Raw genomic sequence first — 20,389 nt, 5'->3', positions numbered from 1 at the left:
GTGGGAGTCTACTACTTGGGGCGAGCCCGCCTTCAACAACCAGTCGTCGAGATAGGGGAAGACTGGAACCCCTGATCTGCGCAGATGACTTGCGACCCCTGCCATTACCTCCGTGAACACCCGAGGGGCAGGGGGCGTGGCCGAGGAGGAGACCAAGATGGCCGCCTCTTGCTGAAGCTCCGCCGGCTCGGGGAATTTAATGCCCGAATAATGCGGTAACCTCCGATCCTGAACCGCATCCACACCTACGATCCTGCACAACATCCTACTCAGCTCGACGGGTGCAACTTTGGTGGTGGAAGAGGCAGCGGATCCGACGATACGGCGTTCTGATCGACAGCCTAAGGAGGCGAGGGAGGAGGCGGCGGCGCGGAGCGCAGGTAGGGCGGGCTGCGTGTGTGGCGCCTGGGCGGACTACGAGGCCGGACCGCGATAATTCCCGTGACCTAGGGGCTGGGGGCTCGCCTCCGCGGCGGCTCTGCTGAGCCTCGGCTCCCTTTGGGCGGCGCCGCGCGCCGGACTCGCTTTCGGGCCTTCGGCCTTGGAGGCGGGCTTAAGCCGGGAGCTCGGCGGGGGCTGCGGCGGGAGGCGTAGGCCCGGCGCTGGGGGGCGGGTTGTTTAGCGGCCGGACTGCGGGGACCGCCCTGGGTGCCTCCGCTGCTGCTGCTGCCCTGCTCCGTGGCTGCGTCGCTGCTGACCCCGGAGTACCAGTGCTGGGAGAGGGGACGCGCCGCGAGGCCTGACTGACCGCGTGGGTGCCGGTGGAAAAACTGCTCTTGGCTCAACCGGCTCAAACCCCACCCTCCGCCACTCATTACTGCCTGGAATTCGGCCCGAGCTGCGCCATAGCTTGCCTCCAACGACGGTGTTTGGTCCAGCACTCACCACGACAGACCGGCCATCTTGGAACACACTGGTGCGGGAGACCGAACCGACACACAACGGCCAGGGTAGGGTGACCCTGCAACGCGGCCGCGATGGTGAAACGAGACCTCAATCAGCGTAAGCTGAACTTTCCGGGAGCCTCCCTTCCCATCGCTGACCCCCCTCCTGAAACCCGACTTGAGGCGTCTGGGGGTGCAGAACGAGAGGATGCCACTTCCCTCATGACGGCCATGATGACGGAGATGAGGGCTGGTTTCAAGGCGCTGGATGGGCGCTTCGACAATCTGGAGCGCCAAATGGCGGACATGAGCACCAAGATCCAGGCACACGACCGACGCCTGGACCTGGCAGAATCCAGAGTCTCGGATGTGGAAGACGGCGCGGCGAAATCCTTGAAACGGCTGGAGAGGGTGGAAAGGATCCTCAAAGAAATGGCGGTCAAGAATGAAGACCTAGAGGCCCGGGGGCGAAGAAACAACGTACGTATCACGGGCCTGGCGGAGACAACGCAAACTGGCCGGATGGACACATTTATCGAAAAGCTGCTCATTGAACTCTTTGGCCAGGACTCCTTCACTCAGGGTTTTGTGGTAGAGCGAGCCCACCGATAACTGGGGCCTAGACCCCGAACTGGTCTCCCGCCGCGCCCGATCATAGCCCGCCTCATGAACTTTAGAGATCGAGACACTGTCCTCCGGGCAGCCCGCGAATGTGGGGAGGTGCAATGGCAGGGAAACATGCTATCCTTCTTTCCTGATTTCACCTTCACAGTACAGGAGGCGCGAAAAAAGTTTCACGGAGTTAAAGCCACACTACGGAACCTTGGCCTGCGCTACGGAATGCTCTACCCAGCTAGTCTCAAAGTAGACGTCGAAGGTAGATCCCGCATTTTTGAGACGCCAACGGAAGCTCAGGAATTTTGCCAGCACTATAAGAGACGTGAGGAGGACGTTGCTCGATCTGGAACACTCCCGCAGTCCTCCCCGGTCAGAAATGCTTCCCAAGCCAGCAATGATTTATTTGCCGAGACGGGCAACGGCTGACCATTGCACCTAGACTTACAAGGCTGATATCACAACCTGTTTGCTTCTCGGACACCCGACCTGGTTAGGCTACACGCACTTGGATTCTTGTTGATCTGAAGTACCCCCGACCGGCGTGGCGTTGCCACACCCCATGGCGGACGCCATTGTTATCTTAGTACTCTGTTTCTTAATGCATCCGAGCTTAATTCCAGAACTGTACATTGCTACCCTGTGCTATGTTTGGCTCGCTGCATGGTTTATGGGGATGTGCCTCCACGGGTTCTTCGGAGGCTGGGTGGGGGGAGGGGGTGGGGTGGGGTAAGTTTATTGGTTGGTTTGAAGTTATTCTGCATTCAGATTGCGAACACACACCACAGTCCATCGCACACTACAGCACACCCTGACACACCTTGGATCAGATATAAAGATCCCGACGATCATGGTTGGACGGCCCAGGCAGACTGACTCGACTCTGATTACCCTGATGACGTGGAACGTAAGGGGACTAAATGACACGAGGAAGTGTAGGCAAGTCCTCAATTATCTAGGCAGGCACGCAGTGGACATTGTGTTTCTCCAAGAAACCCATTTAAATCCAACGGGGTCCCGGCTCCTGGCTAGGAGTTGGGGTTCACACCGCTTTTTCTCAGATTTTAGCAGATACTCCAGAGGGGTGGCCATCTTGGTACATAAAAGACTACACTTCATACCACACTCCACAGTAGTAGACCCGGAGGGCCGGTACCTACTGGTGACGGGCTCCCTCTTGCATCAAACGATCACACTGGTAAATGTGTACGGCCCCAATACTGATTCCCCTGTCTTCTTTCAGGAGCTCCAGACGAAACTGACCACGACAGTCACGGGCCACGTACTTGCCGGGGGTGATTTTAATTTGCTCCTTAACCCCGCACGTGACGGCACCTCGACTGCTGCCGACCCCAAGAAACACTCCAGACCAGTCCTGGTGGACATATGTAATGACTACTCCCTCATAGATATAGAGGCCAGACTACATGGGAAGTCCCCGGAATACACACACCATTCTGGCTACCACAACACATGGACACGACTAGACTACTGGCTACTCTCACCCGGGGTGGCGTCTTGGGTGTCATCCCACACTACACTGCCACGCACACTGTCAGACCACTCACCGGTGGCGCTACAACTAGTCTTTCCACGGCCTGGCGGCTCTGAACGACAATGGAGATTTCCCGGTAAAGCCCTGTCAGACACAGTCTTCACCGAAACAATCCGCACCGCCATTGTTGATTATTTTGAACTGAACACGGGATCGGTCGACACACATGCAACCTTGTGGGAAGGGTTTACGGCCACTATCAGGGGAGTATCCATCGCCACTCATGTGGGTGTCCTTCGTTCCATTAGATCCACCCTAACACGCATAGAGAATGATATCCGACTTGCAGAAACTGAACAGCTGCGTAACTCCTCCGAAACGCTAGATGCGCGGCGCCTTTCCCTGCTGCTAGAGTTTCGCGAAGCGGCTGACAGGGAGCTACATTTCCTAGCCAAGCAATACTCAGCGCGTCAGTATGGGGAGGGAGACAGACCCGGGAGATTGCTGGCACACCTAATCCGCCCTCCGAGGCAGGCGCACTACATAACGGAAATAACATCACCGGAGGGGAGGACACTGCACACTACCCCCGAAATATCCCACACATTCCTGTCCTATTACACTTCCCTCTACTCCTCAGCTGCTGCTACCGACCTACGGGCCCAGGGCTCTTACCTCGACGAAGTTGCACTGGTCTTTTTAGAGCGATATATGCAGGATTTCCTTGCACACCCAATCACTGCTGACTCGGTGGTGGAAGCCATAGACGCTCTACGAGGCTCAGCTGCTCCAGGCCTCGACTGCTTTTCGGCCGATTTTTACAAGGCTTTCAAGGAGGAACTGGTGCCGGAACTCCTAGAAGTCTATGCCGAAGCGTTGGAGACGGGTATCTTGCCCCCCACATTCCGGGAGGCGGTGATCATTTTGCTCCCGAAACCCGGCAAAGACCCAACCCTTTGTGGCTCCTATAGGCCCCTCTCGCTGTTAAATACAGACTATAAAATCTTAGCAAAAATAGTGGCCACTTGATTGGCTCTTTTAATGGAATATATCATATCCCCCGCGCAGTCGGGGTTCGTCCCCCATCGATCCACCTCGCTGAATTTACGTACCTTATTCGCGATACTCCATCGCGTAGACCCCAACATACCGGCAGCCGCAATACTCCTAGATGCTGAAAAAGCGTTTGACTCCTTAGAATGGCCCTTTTTCCTATCGGTAATGAGACGTATGGGCATGCCGGAGTGTTTCGTCTCTACCGTGGCATTGCTGTACACCAAGCCCACGGCTCGAATACGCCTGAATGGCACCATCACGGAGACATTCTCCCTGTCCAGGGGCACGAGACAAGGGTGTCCATTATCCCCCTTACTATTCATATTGGCGATGGACCCCCTAGTACGACACTTCCAAGAAAAGCATAGTTTTCGGGGCCTACAATTTCGCACCGGCCCTTTGCTGGCATCCCTATATGCGGACGATCTAATTCTCTATGTCCGCACACCTGCCGACAACCTAGCACCGCTTTTAGAAGAAATTACGCGGTTTGGCACCTACTCCGGGTTACGCGTGAATTGGCGCAAATCCCTCATTTTTCCGTTGACCCCTGCCACCTTCCCTTGGGACTGCGAATACCCTTTGGAATGGTGTGACGACTCGGTGAAATATTTGGGCATACACGTTCACCTTAATACAGTGGACATCATTCGCCTCAACTATGGCAGGGCACTAGACTTTTTAGAAGATAACATTGATAAATGGCTCCGGCTGCCGCTCTCTATGATGGGGCGCATTGCTATAGTAAAAATGGTGGTGCTACCCCGGTTTCTGTATTTATTTAATAACATCCCAGTACCTCTCACAAAAATATTTTTTACACAGCTGCGAAAGCTCCTACTGCGGTTGATCTGGGGCAACAAATCCCCTCGAGCTGCGTGGCATGTGCTGACCCTGCCCTACGAGAGAGGAGGCCTGGGGGTACCCGATTTTTATCTGTATTTTTTGGCGGCCCAGTGCTCCTTCGCATACCCATGGTTCCACCCAGATGCGCGCATCCTTTTCCTAAGGCCCGAGGCAGACCTGGTTTTACCCCACCCATTGGCCACGTTGCTCCCGAAGGGTGTCCCGCGCGACCCCCAAGACATCCAAACGGTATCATCCACATGTTGGGCGTGGGAGAAACTCAGGAGATTATTGAAACTAGATATCCTGTACTCCCCGCACCTCCCCCTCCCTAATGCACACTGGCTTCCAATCACCGGCGAAATGGTGGTACGCACTACCCTCTCCAAATTCGGCCTCAACACAGTGGGTGACCTGTTCCCAGATGGCCATGCCTTCAGTTTGACGGAAGACCCCCGCCTCCAAGACCGCACTTTTATGGACTCATTTGTGCTGTCTCGGATGCGCTCCTTACTACGAGCAACATTCCCCACCTTCCCGCTGGCACCGGAGGAGGCCCCCCCTCTAACCACGGTCATACAACACTCATCGGGGGCGCACATGGTTGCTATGATCTACAGACTCAGCATAGCTGCCACTCCCGCTGCAGATGCGAGGGTCCACCTGGCATGGGAAGCAGACTTAGGGAAACAGATCTCAGATGTAGAGTGGGCGCAGTGCTGTGCAGTGACCAAGAAAGTATCATTAAACACACAACACAAACTCATCCATTTTAAGTTTCTGAGGCGCCTGTACCACACCCCTGCTTTGGCCCACAGGATAGACCCCACACGCTCCCCTGATTGCCCGAAATTTAAAACTGCAGGTGCTGATTTTGCGCATCTCTCATGGACCTGCCCCAGACTGAGGGGCTACTGGCTACAGGTGCACACCACATTTGGTAAAATATTGGGTATCCCGCTGACCCAGACGCCCGAAATTGCTTTGTTAGGCTTCGTAACGAACTTCCCTCTTGCAGTTCGGAGACTTGCCACATTAGGTTTTTTGCTGGCCAAACGGGAAGTAGCCTTGCTTTGGGGTTCCCCGAGGAGCCCGATGGTGAAGTCCTGGTTAAAGAGTTTGGCCTCCTGCAAGGTGAACTGTGAGGAATATTCCTCCACCATCCCTACATCTTCTAGACCCCTGGACATTTGGGGTCCATACCGCACATACATTGCTAAGCTCGCAGCAGAACGTCAGGAGCAATTGGACAATCACCTGTACCCCGAGGGAGTGGGCTAGCGTATGTGGCTGTGGGAAATACTGCACGGTCATGGTATGTCGACTGCACATGTCGGATGGGAACGATATAGAGTCTGGGGCTATTGGAGGGTTATGTTTGCCGATTGATGATGTCACCATTCCCCTTTGCCTTTTATAGACTTTGTGTTTGCTTTTGCGCCGGGAACTGGGAGTCCAAAATGACCTGTACTGTAATCTGGTGTGTTTTATTATCCACTGCTGATGGTATATGTGTGATGCTCCTGAAAATGATAAATAAAGTTATAATTAAAAAAAAACAAAAAAACACCCGAGGGGCACTAGTAAGGCCGAAGGGGAGCACGGTAAACTGAAAGTGCTCATGGCCTACTGTGAACCGCAGGTAACGTCAGTGAGCCAGCAGGACGGGGATGTGGAAATATGCGTCCTGCAAGTCCAACGCTACCATCCAATCTCCAGGGTCGAGGGCAGACAAGACCTGAGCTAACGTCAACATCTTTAACTTCTGGAGGAAGCGGTTGACGTTCCTGGGATCCAAGATAGGACACATGCCCTTGTCCTTCTTGAGGACCAGAAAGTAGTGAGGTGTCGAGACCGCTGGCATCCCCCAAATCCTCTGCCGTGTCCGGATCATAGTCACACTGTTGTGTGAGAGGGTCCAGACCCCTTCCAGTCCTCCCCTTCCTCCAATGTCTGTATAACAGGATGAAAATCCTGGTATACAGACATAGGACAGACGTAGGGGTAGTAAGGCCCCATTGGAATCGGCGTCGAGCGATACCGATCTGGCGCCACGTCCAGTTCGGGGCTGAAACCGGGGTCGGCGGTCGCACCGGACAACGTCAGAGGTGGTGCCAGAGGTGGGGTCGACACCGGTGGAGGTGTTATAAGGTCAATCGGTGTTCCCCGGGATCCGAGCCCGGATCCAGGGTGGTCCTGCAGCGCCGGGGCCAAAGCCACCGGAAGGGCAGGACCCCCAGTCGGGCCCGCGGGGCCTAAAGGCGCACCGGCAAGGCCAGACGGCCAAAAGAGTCGGGCCGTGGCAGCAAGAAACTTTTGCACCTGAGCAGGCGTCACCGACGGACCCGGATAAGGTGGGTAGGCCGGCAGCGTCATCGCAAGCTCTGCCGGAGTCGCAGGGGTGGCACCACCCGCACCCTCAGCTGCGTCGCGTGACGGGAAGTCGAAGAGCGACTACGCTTCCTCGACTTAGATCCAAACAAACTATTATTATTATTAATTAAATTTGTAAGGCACAACAGCTACCCAAAAAGGGTTTCCTGGCGCCGGCTAGTCCTAGTAATAGGTAGCAGCTTAGAGATTATTGGTTGAAAAGCCAGGTTTTTAAGGATTTGCGTAATTGAAAAAACGCCGTTTCATTCTGAATTAAGGTGGGAAGTGAGTTCCCTAGGGAAGGACCGAGGGGTGCAAACGATCGCCTGCCCATCTGAGATAGTTTGACTCTAGGCAAAGTAAATTTCCCTTGAGTAGACGAGCGAAGGCAGTGAGAAGGCACATAGGGGCAGACCAGAGACTGCAGATACTTAGGGGCCACACCTGTTTTGATTTTGAACATGTAGCTCAGGGCTTTTAACTTGATAGGGTTCTCCACCTTGAGCCAATGCAGGTCACGCAGGTGACCGGAAGCAGAGATATCTCTAGGAACCAAGCAAAGTAGTCTTGCAGCCGAGTTCAGAACCATCTGTAGCCTGCGAGCCACCGCCTTATTGGCTCCCAGGTACAGAATGTTACAATAGTCCAGTCTAGAGGTGATGAGCGCCTGGACTACAGTTTTCTGGGCAGGCTCCGGCAGCATCCAAATGATCTTTTTTAGCCACTTAAGATGGTGAAGCATACGGCGGCTACCTTAACAGACTGAAGTTGCGGACTTGGCGGGAAGGCTGAGGAATTGCGCTCATCTCACTAGGCCAATGTTGGAGCCCCTAGAGATCCTTGTTTTTTCCTAAGACCAGAACCTTGGTCTTCACTCCGTTGAGCTTAAGGTAGTTGGCCTGTATGCATGAGGCAATTTTACCCAAGCCCAAATGGAGGAGGGAAGTCTCAGCTGGAGTCTCAGCGGGAGTCGTCCGCGTAAGAGAACAGGGACAAACCAGCATCCTCTGCAACATTAGCCAAAGGTCTGACGTACAGATTGAATAGTAGAGGGCTAAGGATGGAGCCCTGATGTACCCGATAAGGTGAGAGAAGGGTAGCAGAACTAGCAGTGGGAGAGAAAACGTGGAAAGTTCGATTGGCAAGAAAAGAGATGACCCTATCGAGGGCTGAGCCGCAGATGCCTAAAGATCTTAAGCTTTCCACTAACACGGTGTGAGAAGCTACCCTTAAATCAAGCAATATAAGGGCCACAGTGTCACCAGCGTCCAGATGATGACGCAGTCTTTCCGTGACCCCAAGAAGCGCAGTTTTTGTGGAAAAGCCAGCTCTGAAACCAGATTGGGATGAGTGAAGGATGTACTGTGATTCTATGGTATGGTGCTATGGAACTATGGTGACAGCCCCGCGACCGGTCCCTCGACTTCCCATGGGACCGGGACCTTGAGCAGCGCGGAACCAACTGACGACTTCCAGCAACATTCGGAACCGCTCCCGCAAAGTCTTCGCGATACCAAAGGGGATGATGGACGGAGTGTTTGAGCAAATCAAACACTCACCCCCAGTCAACTGATCTGGGTTTAATCCATCACCATTCTTTAGCTCACTCCACCACCCCAGTTCAGACATGGCCATATGCAAATCAGTCTGACCCTGTGCCTCATGGGAACAGTCCAGCTCGAACTGCCAAGCCATGTCTTCCCTGGACCGGAAACAAGCATCCTGGGACCGGTTTCAGGTTCCTAACCCTCATCAGCCAGGCTATCTTGAATCCAGTGGCAAAGTGAGCAAGGGACCCACGTCTGGGCATACCCTGCCAACATAGGGCGAACAAAGCAATACCAAAGGGGATGATGGACGGAGCGTTTGAGCAAATCAAAACACTCACCCCCAGTCAACTGATCTGGGTTTAATCCATCACCATTCTTTAGCTCACTCCACCACGCCAGTTTAGACATGGCCATATGCAAATCAGTCTGACCCTGTGCCTCATGGGAACAGTCCAGCCCGAACTGCCAAGCCATGTCTTCCCTGGACCGGAAACAAGTATCCTGGGAAAGTCTTCGGCACCATGGCCCGGCAATCGGGGCACAACTTGGGATGTCGTGGTCGCACCCCAGGCAGTAGAGACACACGCGGTGAGGGTCCGTCACTGACATCATGCGGTGACAGTCCCCGCAGTTCTTAAAAAAAGGGCATTCCTACGACACTAGGAGTCGATCGACTCAGAAGAAATGGGGCAAAAGGCCTCGAAAAACTCAGTCAAAAAGTGAATGGGGGTACGGGCTCTTTCCTGATCTGCGCTTGCTGGCGCGGAAAAAGAAAGAACTGATGTCAACGCGCAAGGGCGGCGTCTAAGTAGCTGCCGCAGCGTCATACCGGCGATCACAAGGCCTACGGCGGACGCAGAGCCGCACGACGCCACCTTCCGATGTTGCAGGGTTACTGCTGGCGAAAACTTTCCGGGTCCAGGCTGACGCCTGGGGATAATTCTAAGGTAAGGAATCTATCACTACGTGTTTCTTTCAGATTTAACCTTTACTCCAAGCTTAGCCCAAATAAGCAGACCACTCTTAGGACGTCTTGAAGAGGAGGGGCTAGCAGGGGTAAAGAAGCCAGAGTAGCCAATAAGAAATACTGGAGTTATGGCTTATGTTTCCTGTAAAATAACTAAATAAGATTGCTCCACCAAAGAGTGCCAATCTTTCCTAACCATAGTACTTTTAATCCCTGCAATATTCCAGAAAAAAAGTAAACTCGCGCAGATTTCACCTAGATCTACTGCAGGGAACAGAATAATGAATGGGCAAGGGCACCATAGCTTTGGCGTGGGATGGCAAATCTACAAAGCTAGTGCCTACGGACTTACTCCCTGTTGTTCTGGGAGAGACTCCATTAATAAAGGCCATTTTCTCATTTGTCTGCAGACATGTCCTGTAGTTAACAGACTCCGCATCAGAAATACTTCCAGTCAATCACACCACTCCATCCTTCCAGGGGTGTAAATTTGTTGATGAGAACAACTGCAGAAAAACTGGAAGTACAATACACAGAATTGTGCCCCATGACGGGAACAGAGGCTGGCAAGAAAGAGGCAACCTAGGGTAGTAAGGCTTAAAGAAGTACCCCAGCGGTAAGACAGATATAGAGGAAGACCCTGAGAAAGAAAGCTTAGGTCGGGTTAGGAGACCGACAATATTCAGATCTTTGAAACAAATAACTATGCGATCACCAGGAAATTACCTCAGAGATGGCCCGATCCAGGCGACCGTTCTAGCCATGAGGATTTGTGAAGATAGGGAAGGATCAAAACCCATGTACTTAGTTACCTAATGAAGGACCTTAAGGATCGGCTGAACAGTGGACTCTGCCTGAACCGACTTGAGTCTAGGAACTGTGCCCAAAATTAAAACGTAAGGGTATACAGAAGGAGGCAGATTTAATACCTGAATTTCGCTGCCAGGAATCCCTGGACGCCTACCTAAGAACTTGGGGCCAATAATATGTGTATGCTCCACGTGCATTCTATGCCCTGGCTGGACAGACTAAGCTCCCTTTATGGGAACTAGCGAAAGAGTGGGAAAGAACACTGAGCATGAATATAGGGACAGACAATGAATGACCACTCTGAGCCACTGTAGACAAGGAAACCATACCCCTAGTAACAAGGTAACAATGATCAATAGGATGTACAGAATTAACATAATTGCACATATTACAAGCATCCTCAGGGTTACTAGGAACTAGAGGCAAGGCTGGGGATGCATCAGTGGGCGGGCTAACAATACTATGTTCAGACAGTTTAGCCAATCTTGGCTCTATACTGTCAAGATGAACTAGTAAGGGTTTAAGGTGAATTTTTGGTATATTTACAAACCTATTACAGATTTCATCAAGATTAGATGTTACAGTAGTAACCAGACTGTCTCTTTATGACCGGGCAAATCCTTCCTTCGCTCTGTTCTTCCTTTCTTCTTAATGGGGGGGTTCAAGGGTTAATTACAAGCATTGTCCGTACTCTCTGGGCAAGTAGACAGCCGAACAGTCCATAGAAGCGTTGGCTCCCAGGAGACATCACAGCGGGCAGGTGTAAGTGGGTCCCTCCCTTACCTCTTCCAGAGTCTCCTTTCAGTTAGCTCAATTTCCTTAGATAGGACCTGTGCAACCCACACCAAAAAAGAACCAATAGTGGCATTTGTGTGGCCTGCAGCAAAGCTGCTCACAATTTTCCTTTTTACCCATGTACATGAAAACATTAACTTCCAAGCTATGTAGGAAAATTAAACAAAGAGGGGAGGACCGGCCTCACCTTTTTCGGCTGCTGACTGGTGCAGATGGGCCCACTCTTCACCCTGGCACAAATTAAGCACTGGACAGAACTATGTGGAATTGATCTTAAAGCATGCGGTCTTGCAAAGTTATTAGGTTAAACTATTATTAGTTCCTTGATGGCAGTCAAAGGCATTTTCTATTTAGTAATATCCACAACCCATTTCAGTTTATGCTGACCTTGTTTGACGCCTGGCTCTATTTACTAGTTTAATTTTGCCTGCTAGTGGATCTGTGGTCATGGCAAACAAAACTTGTCCCAGCGGGCATCTCTTGGGAGCTGCCTATGAAAATTAATTTTCTAGGACATTACAATGTTTGGCTAAATCCGTCCACAAGGTGTGGAAGCTCATCATTTGAGTTTCCCCTTTGAATCTGAATTTCACCAGCATACTACTCATTTATCATCCTCTCAAAAGAACCAGAGATATTTCTGGTACCAGGCACTACAAACATTCAATAATCAACAGAGCTTCATGCATCCCTGAACCAAGAGTTTTTATCCTAGGGATATCAGGAATACCACCAACGTTGTAAAGTGAAGATAAAATGCGAAAGCTACCATCAGACTTTGATAAAAAAAAGTACCTTAATCATTGCATCAGTCTCAATATCGTCATCCTTTTCTTCATTCAGAGAGTCTTCTAAGGCTGGGTCTTCATTCATCTCAGCATCTGGCAGAGATGCTGTGCCCCGTTTCGATGCTTTCACCACCTGGAGTGAATAAGGAGTCATGTGGGCTTCTTTGTTGTAGCCCCGGGTGAATGCTGCTTTGACCTAAGAGGAGATGAGAAAGCACGTTAGCCTCATGCAACAAAAACAATGTATCCAAACAAGGCAGTTGTTTGAATTATGAAACTGGAAATCACTTTTTTTCAATATATGGTATCATTCACTTACAAATTTTACAAATCAAGTGTATGTAAAGTGTTTCCTAAAATCTTGTGTTAGTACTTGGCCTGGATCAAGCTAAATCTAATTACGTTCTAGCAGAGAAATCAGGATTCTAAGAAAGGCATCCAATTTATAAATTCACTACTGTAGTTTGATAAAGTACACAAATTAAAGCATTAAAACGTAAGTGCATCAGGAAAATATAGACTGAGAAAAGAGGGGGTTTTGAATGCTTCATCATATAGAAAAGGTGCAGCGCTCATACCAACAAAAAGCTACACATCATAAATGGCACACAAAAGGTTTACATGAAAAGGACAGGGTAAATGAACAAGTTACTTACCTTTGGTAAAGTTCTTTCTGGTTGATACGTGTTCTAACCGCAGATCCCTCACCTTGCTAATCTCCTCAAGCTCCAGGCAGGATCTAGAAACTCAAAAGGCTGTATTCTCGCATGCTGGGAAGTGGCGCAATGTGATCCATGTCAAATTGAAGGCAGAGGAACGGTTCAGGGAGGAGGTATCAGGGCTCTATGGGTCTATTAGAGAACACCTGCACTTGGCACCTACAGTTGGGTTACTGCCTCTGTGCTGGCAAGAGCAGCTGTCCAGGAATTTCTTGGTTGACGGTTGGGCTATGGTGTTGAATGGCAATGGAGAGGGAATGAGGGAGAGGTGCTTAAACTGTTTCGTTTATTTAAACTAATTAATGTCTTGAATTGAATGGTGCAGAGCTTGCACCGCTTCAGCTCTGCCCCAGTTCCCACTGCTGGAGATGCGTGCAAGACGAAGGCCACATTCTGCACATTTGGTAGCGCAGCCGATTATCTCCTGTTATTAGGCCAGAGTTCACGATGCCATGAAATTCTCTTGTGTGTAACAGCGTTTGTGTTTTCAAAGCATGACACACCTCAGGGTGGAAGGACATGGACCTGAGCCAAACTTGTCTCAGTATGGCCGCTCTGGCAAGCTGACCAAAACCAGCATTTGAGACGTCCAATGCTGCATCTATGTTGGAAGCTGATATGTTAACCTCTTCGATCACAATAGTGTTAACCTTCTTTCCGGTCTTCAGGGTTAGAGGCAAAACACCGTTGCACATTTGAAAGTACTAGCGACTACGATGGCGTAGGTATTTGCTGCTTTGGTACAGGTCACGGCCATGGACCTGATTTTGAGGCCTAATTTATCAACACGCCTCCCATGTCTATCCGAAGGACAGCGTTACATGATTTTTGACTGCCCCTGAGCTACAATAATGGAATCCAGCTCATGATGTCCGGTTATACACAACGGTGCAGACTAGGGTGCTAAGTATTTCTTTTCAAGGTGCGGTATTACTGAACCATGGCTGGTGTCTGCATGAGTTAGAGTCCTTGTTTCCAGATATAATCTAGGATAGGGATGGACTTAGTTGTCTTTCTGGGCTGTTCCTTAAAACCATACAAGAAGCACTGCTGCTCTTCTGAACATCAGATCGTGGATGCTCCTTATACCTGCCTGTGACCATGGAGCACAGCATATCGAAGACTTTCAAATGATAAGCTTGGTGATTCCGCACAAAGGAGTCTTGGAGTGCAAGTGGTGGTGAACTTTCTAAGCAGTTTGAGCACTGTAAGCCATACGTGAAAAGCGAAGAGTAAAGGGGGATTTTATGCTCCCACCATTGTGCTCGGAGTCACCAACAGGATACTTGGACCATGTCGAACAAACAGAAATTGTTTTTTAATCCTCATGCAGGCAAGAGGGGCACCACAATCCAAATGCATAAATCTGTGTAGTATGTAATAGCAGCACACATAAGGCATGCACATATCAGCCAAGCAAACAAGTAGCATTTGTTGATTTTAAGGCCATGCTACCTGAGGAGAAAACCTTCTTAGCGGCCTGATCCAACTTTTTGGAGTCTTTATCTCCAGGAACTTGAGGAAAGGAGCCAGCTGATCTATTTGCACAAGCAGCCTGAACTACCTGACTCTCGGGCGAAGGGTGAGATGACAAGAACTCAGGATCTCCAGGAGCCACCCTACAACGTCTTGCCACCGATCTAGATACTGCAGGTGCAGACAAAGGCTTTTTCCAAACTTCCAGAATTGGTTCGGTCAGAGCTTCAGTGAAAGGTAGAGTAGGCTCAATGATAGAAGAAGGCGAATGCAAGACTTCTGTGAGGATATTAGGTTTGAACTCAACTGTCGGTAAAGTTAAGTTCAGTAAATCAGCAGCTTTTCTAATTACCATATGGTATGGTACCACATCTTTGGAGGGTGCATCTGAAACCACAGGTAATCCCCATCCCGGAGAAAGTTCAAGACTGCTAGCAGAATGAAGATCCTCAAAACAATCATCATATTCCTGAAGTTCACCTTCCTCCACTTCAGGTTCCACATACTCTTTCTCCTCCAGTAGACGTTGGGTTCTAGGTCTCGACCACTCTATACGGATCGACGTCGACGGATCCGGTAACGACTCCGATGGAGTCGGAGCCGGCGTCGACTGAGGAGCCGGAACAACAGGAGGTAGAGAAACAGGAACCGGCGTCGAGCCTCGATCCGAATTCCGAGGTCGCTCCGGAGTCGGCGGAGTCGATGACCTCGGTGGCGCTGAACCGATCCAAGAAGGATATGGAGTCGGCATAAAAGGCGCCGGTGCATAAGCTTGGGGGACACCCAGTTGAAAGACAAAGGACCCATAGGACCCGTAGGTGCTCCAGTGGGGTACATTGCCCTCGCATATACTCCATACATAGCATTTAGGAAATGCGATGGATCTTGACCAGGACCAGGAAAAGAAGGATAAGAACCCATTGGATTCGTAGGAGGCTGTACTGGATTCGGCTCCTCTTGATCCTTTTGATTTTTTGGTTCATCCACCGGAATTGGAGATTGAGGAACCTCCACTACGTCCTCATGTTCCGAAGACTGACCCGAAACCGGATTTGGATCCAGCTCCGGTTCCGGTGTATGCTCTCGAGATCTTACCGGAGTGGTACCACCAACAGGAGACGGAGACACAAAGTCCTTGTGATGCTTTCGAGAAGATTTCTTCTTCGAGTCCGAAGACCCCGAATGATGGCGAGAACTATGCTTCTTCCTCTTATGTCTTTTCTTCGAGGAACCCGAAGCATGCCCAGAAGCGGATTTCGACGCCGACTCCGATCTGGCCCTCGACCTCGATCGGGACTTCCATCTTGACTTCGGTCTTGATCTCGAGTGTCTTGATCTTGATCTCGAAGATCTATCAGCTTCTTTACTTTTAATTTTGGCTAATAAAAGTGTTGCTTCCCGTTCACGTAGAGCCTTCAGATTCATTTTTGAACAGGATCGACAGCCCTTGACGTCGTGATCCGATCCCAAACACCATAAACAATCCTCGTGTGGATCAGTAATTGACATCATCCTGGCACACGAGCCACACTGTTTGAATCCCGTTTTCTTCGACGACATCCTCGACGAAGAACAGAAACAGTAACAGACAAAAAGAAACAAAGTCTCTATCTGTAACTACAGAAGAACCCTGAAACCGTTAGCGTCGATGACGCGGAAAAAAGGGAACTGATGTCATCACGCCGACTTATGCCTAATAAGGGGTCGGTGACGTCAGAGGGAGTCGCGCGAGATGCCGCGTTCCTATGACGTCGTCCACGCCGGCGTGCTACAAAGAAAAATTCCGAACGTTGCTGACGCAAGGGGGATATTCACAAGGTGAGGAATCCACAAGGCAGATGTATCTATCAGAACAGAAGCTTGTTTTTGATCATTGACGTTGGCCACCAGTTTAGAATCCAAGTTATGTACTGACAACTGAGCAGAGACCTTCAAAGGTGAATGCAAATGGATGCTGCTATCAGAGGACGTCATCAACAGGACTGTGGACGATACAATTGTTGCAGTCGTCGGTGTGGTTGCTTTCAAAGTCCTCATCAATGAGGGTGGTGTTGGAATTGTTGCCGTTGATGTGTTCCTTGAAGGGATATTGCTGAGCAATGGCAGGGCACTGCCTAAAGACTTTGATGGCAAGTCAATTGCCGAAGAATATTGCTTTTTCAAGGTCAATGGAGGTTTTTTTTTCAAGAATGATTTAGGTGGGATAATGGCAGGGTGTCAAAGGGCCTGGATGTTTATGCCATTTTCACCAAAAGTTGTACTGCACTGTTGGACCTTTTTTTTTAAAATCTTTCTTAAAGACAATTTATTGATTTACAGCCATGCACAAGTCAACAGTACAGCAACAAATAAAATCTATCCATAGTCTTCATCGCAGTCTTTTAGCGCCCCATTATTTTTTCAATAAATATTTAATTGGATTTTATTTCCATAACATTATGGTAACATTTAACATTGCAACCCTGCATAGCACTCAATCTCTACCCTCGTACCATCTCACTTCTCTGGATCTTCCCACCTCCCCTCATGCAGCTATTCCACTTAATGGAACTCTGCTTCTCCATTCCCAGGCATTTCAACTCCTTGTCCTCTTGCTCAGCAGGCCCTGATGATGAGTCCTTTTCTTTTGCCTCGACATTTGTGTCCTCCAGAAATCCATGTTATGATCTCCACCTACCACAGATCTTTTTATACTTCCTGGACACACGTGGCTTACGTACACTATTCTCTCCGCCTCTATGCATCTATTCAATCCAGTCCTCCACTCACCTTTAGTACGGTTCTGGTCCCTTCCCCACAATTTGGCCATGTCTCTCTTTCGCACAACCAACCCCAGCGTGAAAAATATCAACATCATTGAGTATGCCTAGGATCAACAATTGGGGTGTCCTGGGGAGGTACACTTCCAAACCTGCCTCTACCTCAGTGGCAACCTCCTCCCAGTAAGGGTGTATGTCTGAGCAGTCCTATACTATACCAAATGCACCAAATGTATACTGGGCTATGAGCCCTCTCCATTTTATATAAGCGGGATCTGCTATATTAGACCCAGTGTAGGATGTTCAATTCAATCAGTCTGGCCTGAATGGCACCTCCGTGGGGTGCATCACCTATTACTATTCTCTAGGGCTCCTACATCGGACTCCCATCTTTTCCGGGGTATTACTGAAAATTATACAGCCCTATGGGTAATCTTGCTACCCAGGACACAGCTCTCCAGTGGACTGGTGTCCAGAAGCTCTTCGCCTAGTATCCCTTCTGGCCTCAGGCCATGAGAGAGTTGCATATATCAGAACCTCTGATTAGGGGCTAATGCGTATTCTTGTTGGAGTGCCCTCGAACGTCTTGAGATCTCCCCCTTCAACGGGTCCCCCACTGTCTCTATACCAATTTGATCCCGGCTGCAAAAGCCAGTGAGTTTTTCCACTTCGGCAAAAGAGATGTCTTTCCACAGGGCGGTGGCTAGAGTAAGTCTGCCCCTCCACCCCAGGTCGCTGGTAGTCTCTTCCCAGGCCCTCTGAGTCATCCATGTTGGTTCCGGTAGGACGAGCCTGTCTTGTTTCCCGTATTTGTAGTAAATGTGGGTCTTCACTCCCTTTACCGCCCTCTCTACCCGGTATGTTGGCTTGTCTTGTGAGCTATGTCCCCATTGATGTGTAACTGGGTAGTCCATTGATATGCTTGCACATCTGGCAGTGCACCAGGCCTCCATTATAAATTAACCTGTACAACATACGGAGAGCCACTCTAGGAGAGCAAAGTGCGGAGCTCTGTATCTGACCTACCAAAGTAGTGTTTAGGGATAGGATATGGGCAGTTCTATGGTACATAAAGCAGTTTGGGCAGGGTGATCATTTTGTACAGGCCCATTACCGTTAGAGTACGTTTTCGCCACCTTTCTACATCAGCTTGGGAAGTGCTCCTTATTCATTGTGAGCTTTATGCCCAGGTAACTAAAGCCAGTCTTGCTCAGCCAGAGGTCACCTGCCAGTGTTCTGAGGCTATCACTGTCTCCAGCTAGTAGAGAACAGACTTATCCCAGTTCATACGATACCTGGAGTAGGACTCAAATACACAAAATACTGATAGCACTGCCGGGATTGTCCGCTCTGGCTTGGAGCTTTTGCTTAACTTAGTCAAAGGACCACCTCAGCTATTGAACCGCCCTGATATAGTCTGGAAAAATCTTACTACTGGATATATTAAAGCGGAGATCAGAATTATTCCTGGCTTCTCAAAGTATACTATGTCTGACCCGAATTATTAAACTGCCTGGTGATCAGAGGGGGGCTTCCCTCTGATCACGAACCACTGTGACAGTGCATCTCAGGATCTCAGCCACTGCTCCAGCAATTTCTCTGTGTCAGAAGCGTCTACTCCCTCTGTGAACCAAAAAAAATCTAGGTTGCCCCTGTCCGATCCATTTTCCGCATTTCAGCCTGGTACTTAAGCTGTGCTATGGCAGCCAGTAGTCCTCCAACGTTGAAACCAGGCCCTCAGTTTCAGTGACTCGATGGGCTGTTTCCCTAGATCCTGGCACAGGAGGGAGATAGCGCCCCATTTTTGGACCCAACTGCCTCCCGCCCCAGAGTCCAGACAAGGATCCAGATAACCAAGTGGACCCTTGGATTTTGGCGAGTTTAGATCATGGACTCCTTTCCAAGAGGGAAGACTCAACTACAAGTGACTGCATTTACCTGTTTGAGATATCTCACTTAAGATTACTGTAAATGCACTGTAAATCGAACGGATCATAGAGTTTTGGGACAACTATATTCAAACCCTTTGTCAGTTAAATAGTCTACCAGAGGTTGTCACTAGCTCTCATAAATGTTGCCCATACTGTTGACTGCCCAGGTGAGTCTCTTGATTTGCCAGTAGCGTCCACAATTTAGTCCACCATTCCTGTAACATGGGAATTGTTGATGATTTCTATTTCGTGGCCAATAAGAGTTTTGCTGCCAGTAGCATATGGAAGATCAGTCTCCAGTCAAACTTGGTGAGACCCTTGTATGTATTGCATTGCAGGCCCAGGATGATAGTTACCGGATCCAATGGAAGAGCTAGCCCACCACACGTTTAATGGGACTGAGGATTTTCCTACCAAAACATCTAACTTAGGACATATCCACCACATATATTCTACATCTCCCTCTGGCCCACAAACCCTCCAACACAGGCCACTGGCTGACCCGTACATCTGTTTCAGCTATGTCCTGGTGGTAATGCCACATCATGATTATTTTATAAATTTTCGATTCTGTACACTTTTAAACAATGCACCCATGTCTGACTACCGCCTCTGCCCTGGGCTAAAGAATATTGTTTCAGCAGCTAACTTTGCCATTTCCTCGAGATGATGCCTTTGGGGGTAGCAAATGTAGTAAATAACTTCTCCCATCTCGTAAGAGGTCTGGTCGCTGCCTCCCTATTCTCCAGGTGCAGGACCCTATGTCAAAATTGAAAGTAGTGCAAGCGGTCAGTCTTGCCTATTCCATACTCTGGTTTGCACTGGAGGAAGGATTTATTATCCCACTCCTGGAATAGGTCTCGTATGATCCTACACCGTCCCTTTATCCGTTTTCTATATTCATTAGTTATTAGGCCTGGGTTGAAGTCTGTATTGCCGAGGAGTGGGGCGTAGGGGGATGGGGAGGTGGTTAGTGGGCCACCCCTCAGAGCTGAGTCCCGCAGCTCAAAAGCGGGTTTCGGGATCTGTGAGTATGAACACTGCCAGTCTGTTACGTTTAGGGAGCCAAGGCATGGCCCACGGTGCTCGTCCCATCACAACCGTCTACATGTAAACCCAATGTTTATCCGTCTCTTAGAGAGACCACTCCAAGAAGAGCAGTGCCGCCAGAAAGTACTTTTGGGTTTCTGGAAGGCCCAGCCCTCTAGCCCAACTATGTGTTTTTACATGTGTCCCTGATATGTCGGGTCTTCTGCCTGCCCCTAGCTGTGGGATTTTGGTAACTAGCCGAGATCCATTTCACCATGCTTGGCCCTAAACCTATT

The 20,389-nt window shown here is 49.8% G+C and overlaps 1 protein-coding gene across 1 annotated transcript in view; it reads right to left on the bottom strand.

Annotated features, from left to right (window-relative positions):
• The window catches only part of RFC1 (replication factor C subunit 1), a 711,111-nt gene that overhangs the window by 15,069 nt on the left and 675,653 nt on the right, over positions 1 to 20,389 (bottom strand). Inside the window, exon 24 of the mRNA XM_078678327.1 lies at positions 12,187 to 12,375. Within this exon, the coding sequence (XP_078534453.1) occupies positions 12,187 to 12,375 (189 nt within the window). The remainder of the gene's footprint in view (positions 1 to 12,186; positions 12,376 to 20,389) is intronic.

The sequence above is a fragment of the Lissotriton helveticus genome, chromosome 2_2, assembly GCF_964261635.1.
Source record: "Lissotriton helveticus chromosome 2_2, aLisHel1.1, whole genome shotgun sequence".
Classification (NCBI taxonomy): domain Eukaryota; kingdom Metazoa; phylum Chordata; class Amphibia; order Caudata; family Salamandridae; genus Lissotriton; species Lissotriton helveticus.
The sequence above is the reverse complement of the archived record's forward strand: the minus strand, read 5'-3'. Positions and strand labels throughout refer to the sequence as shown.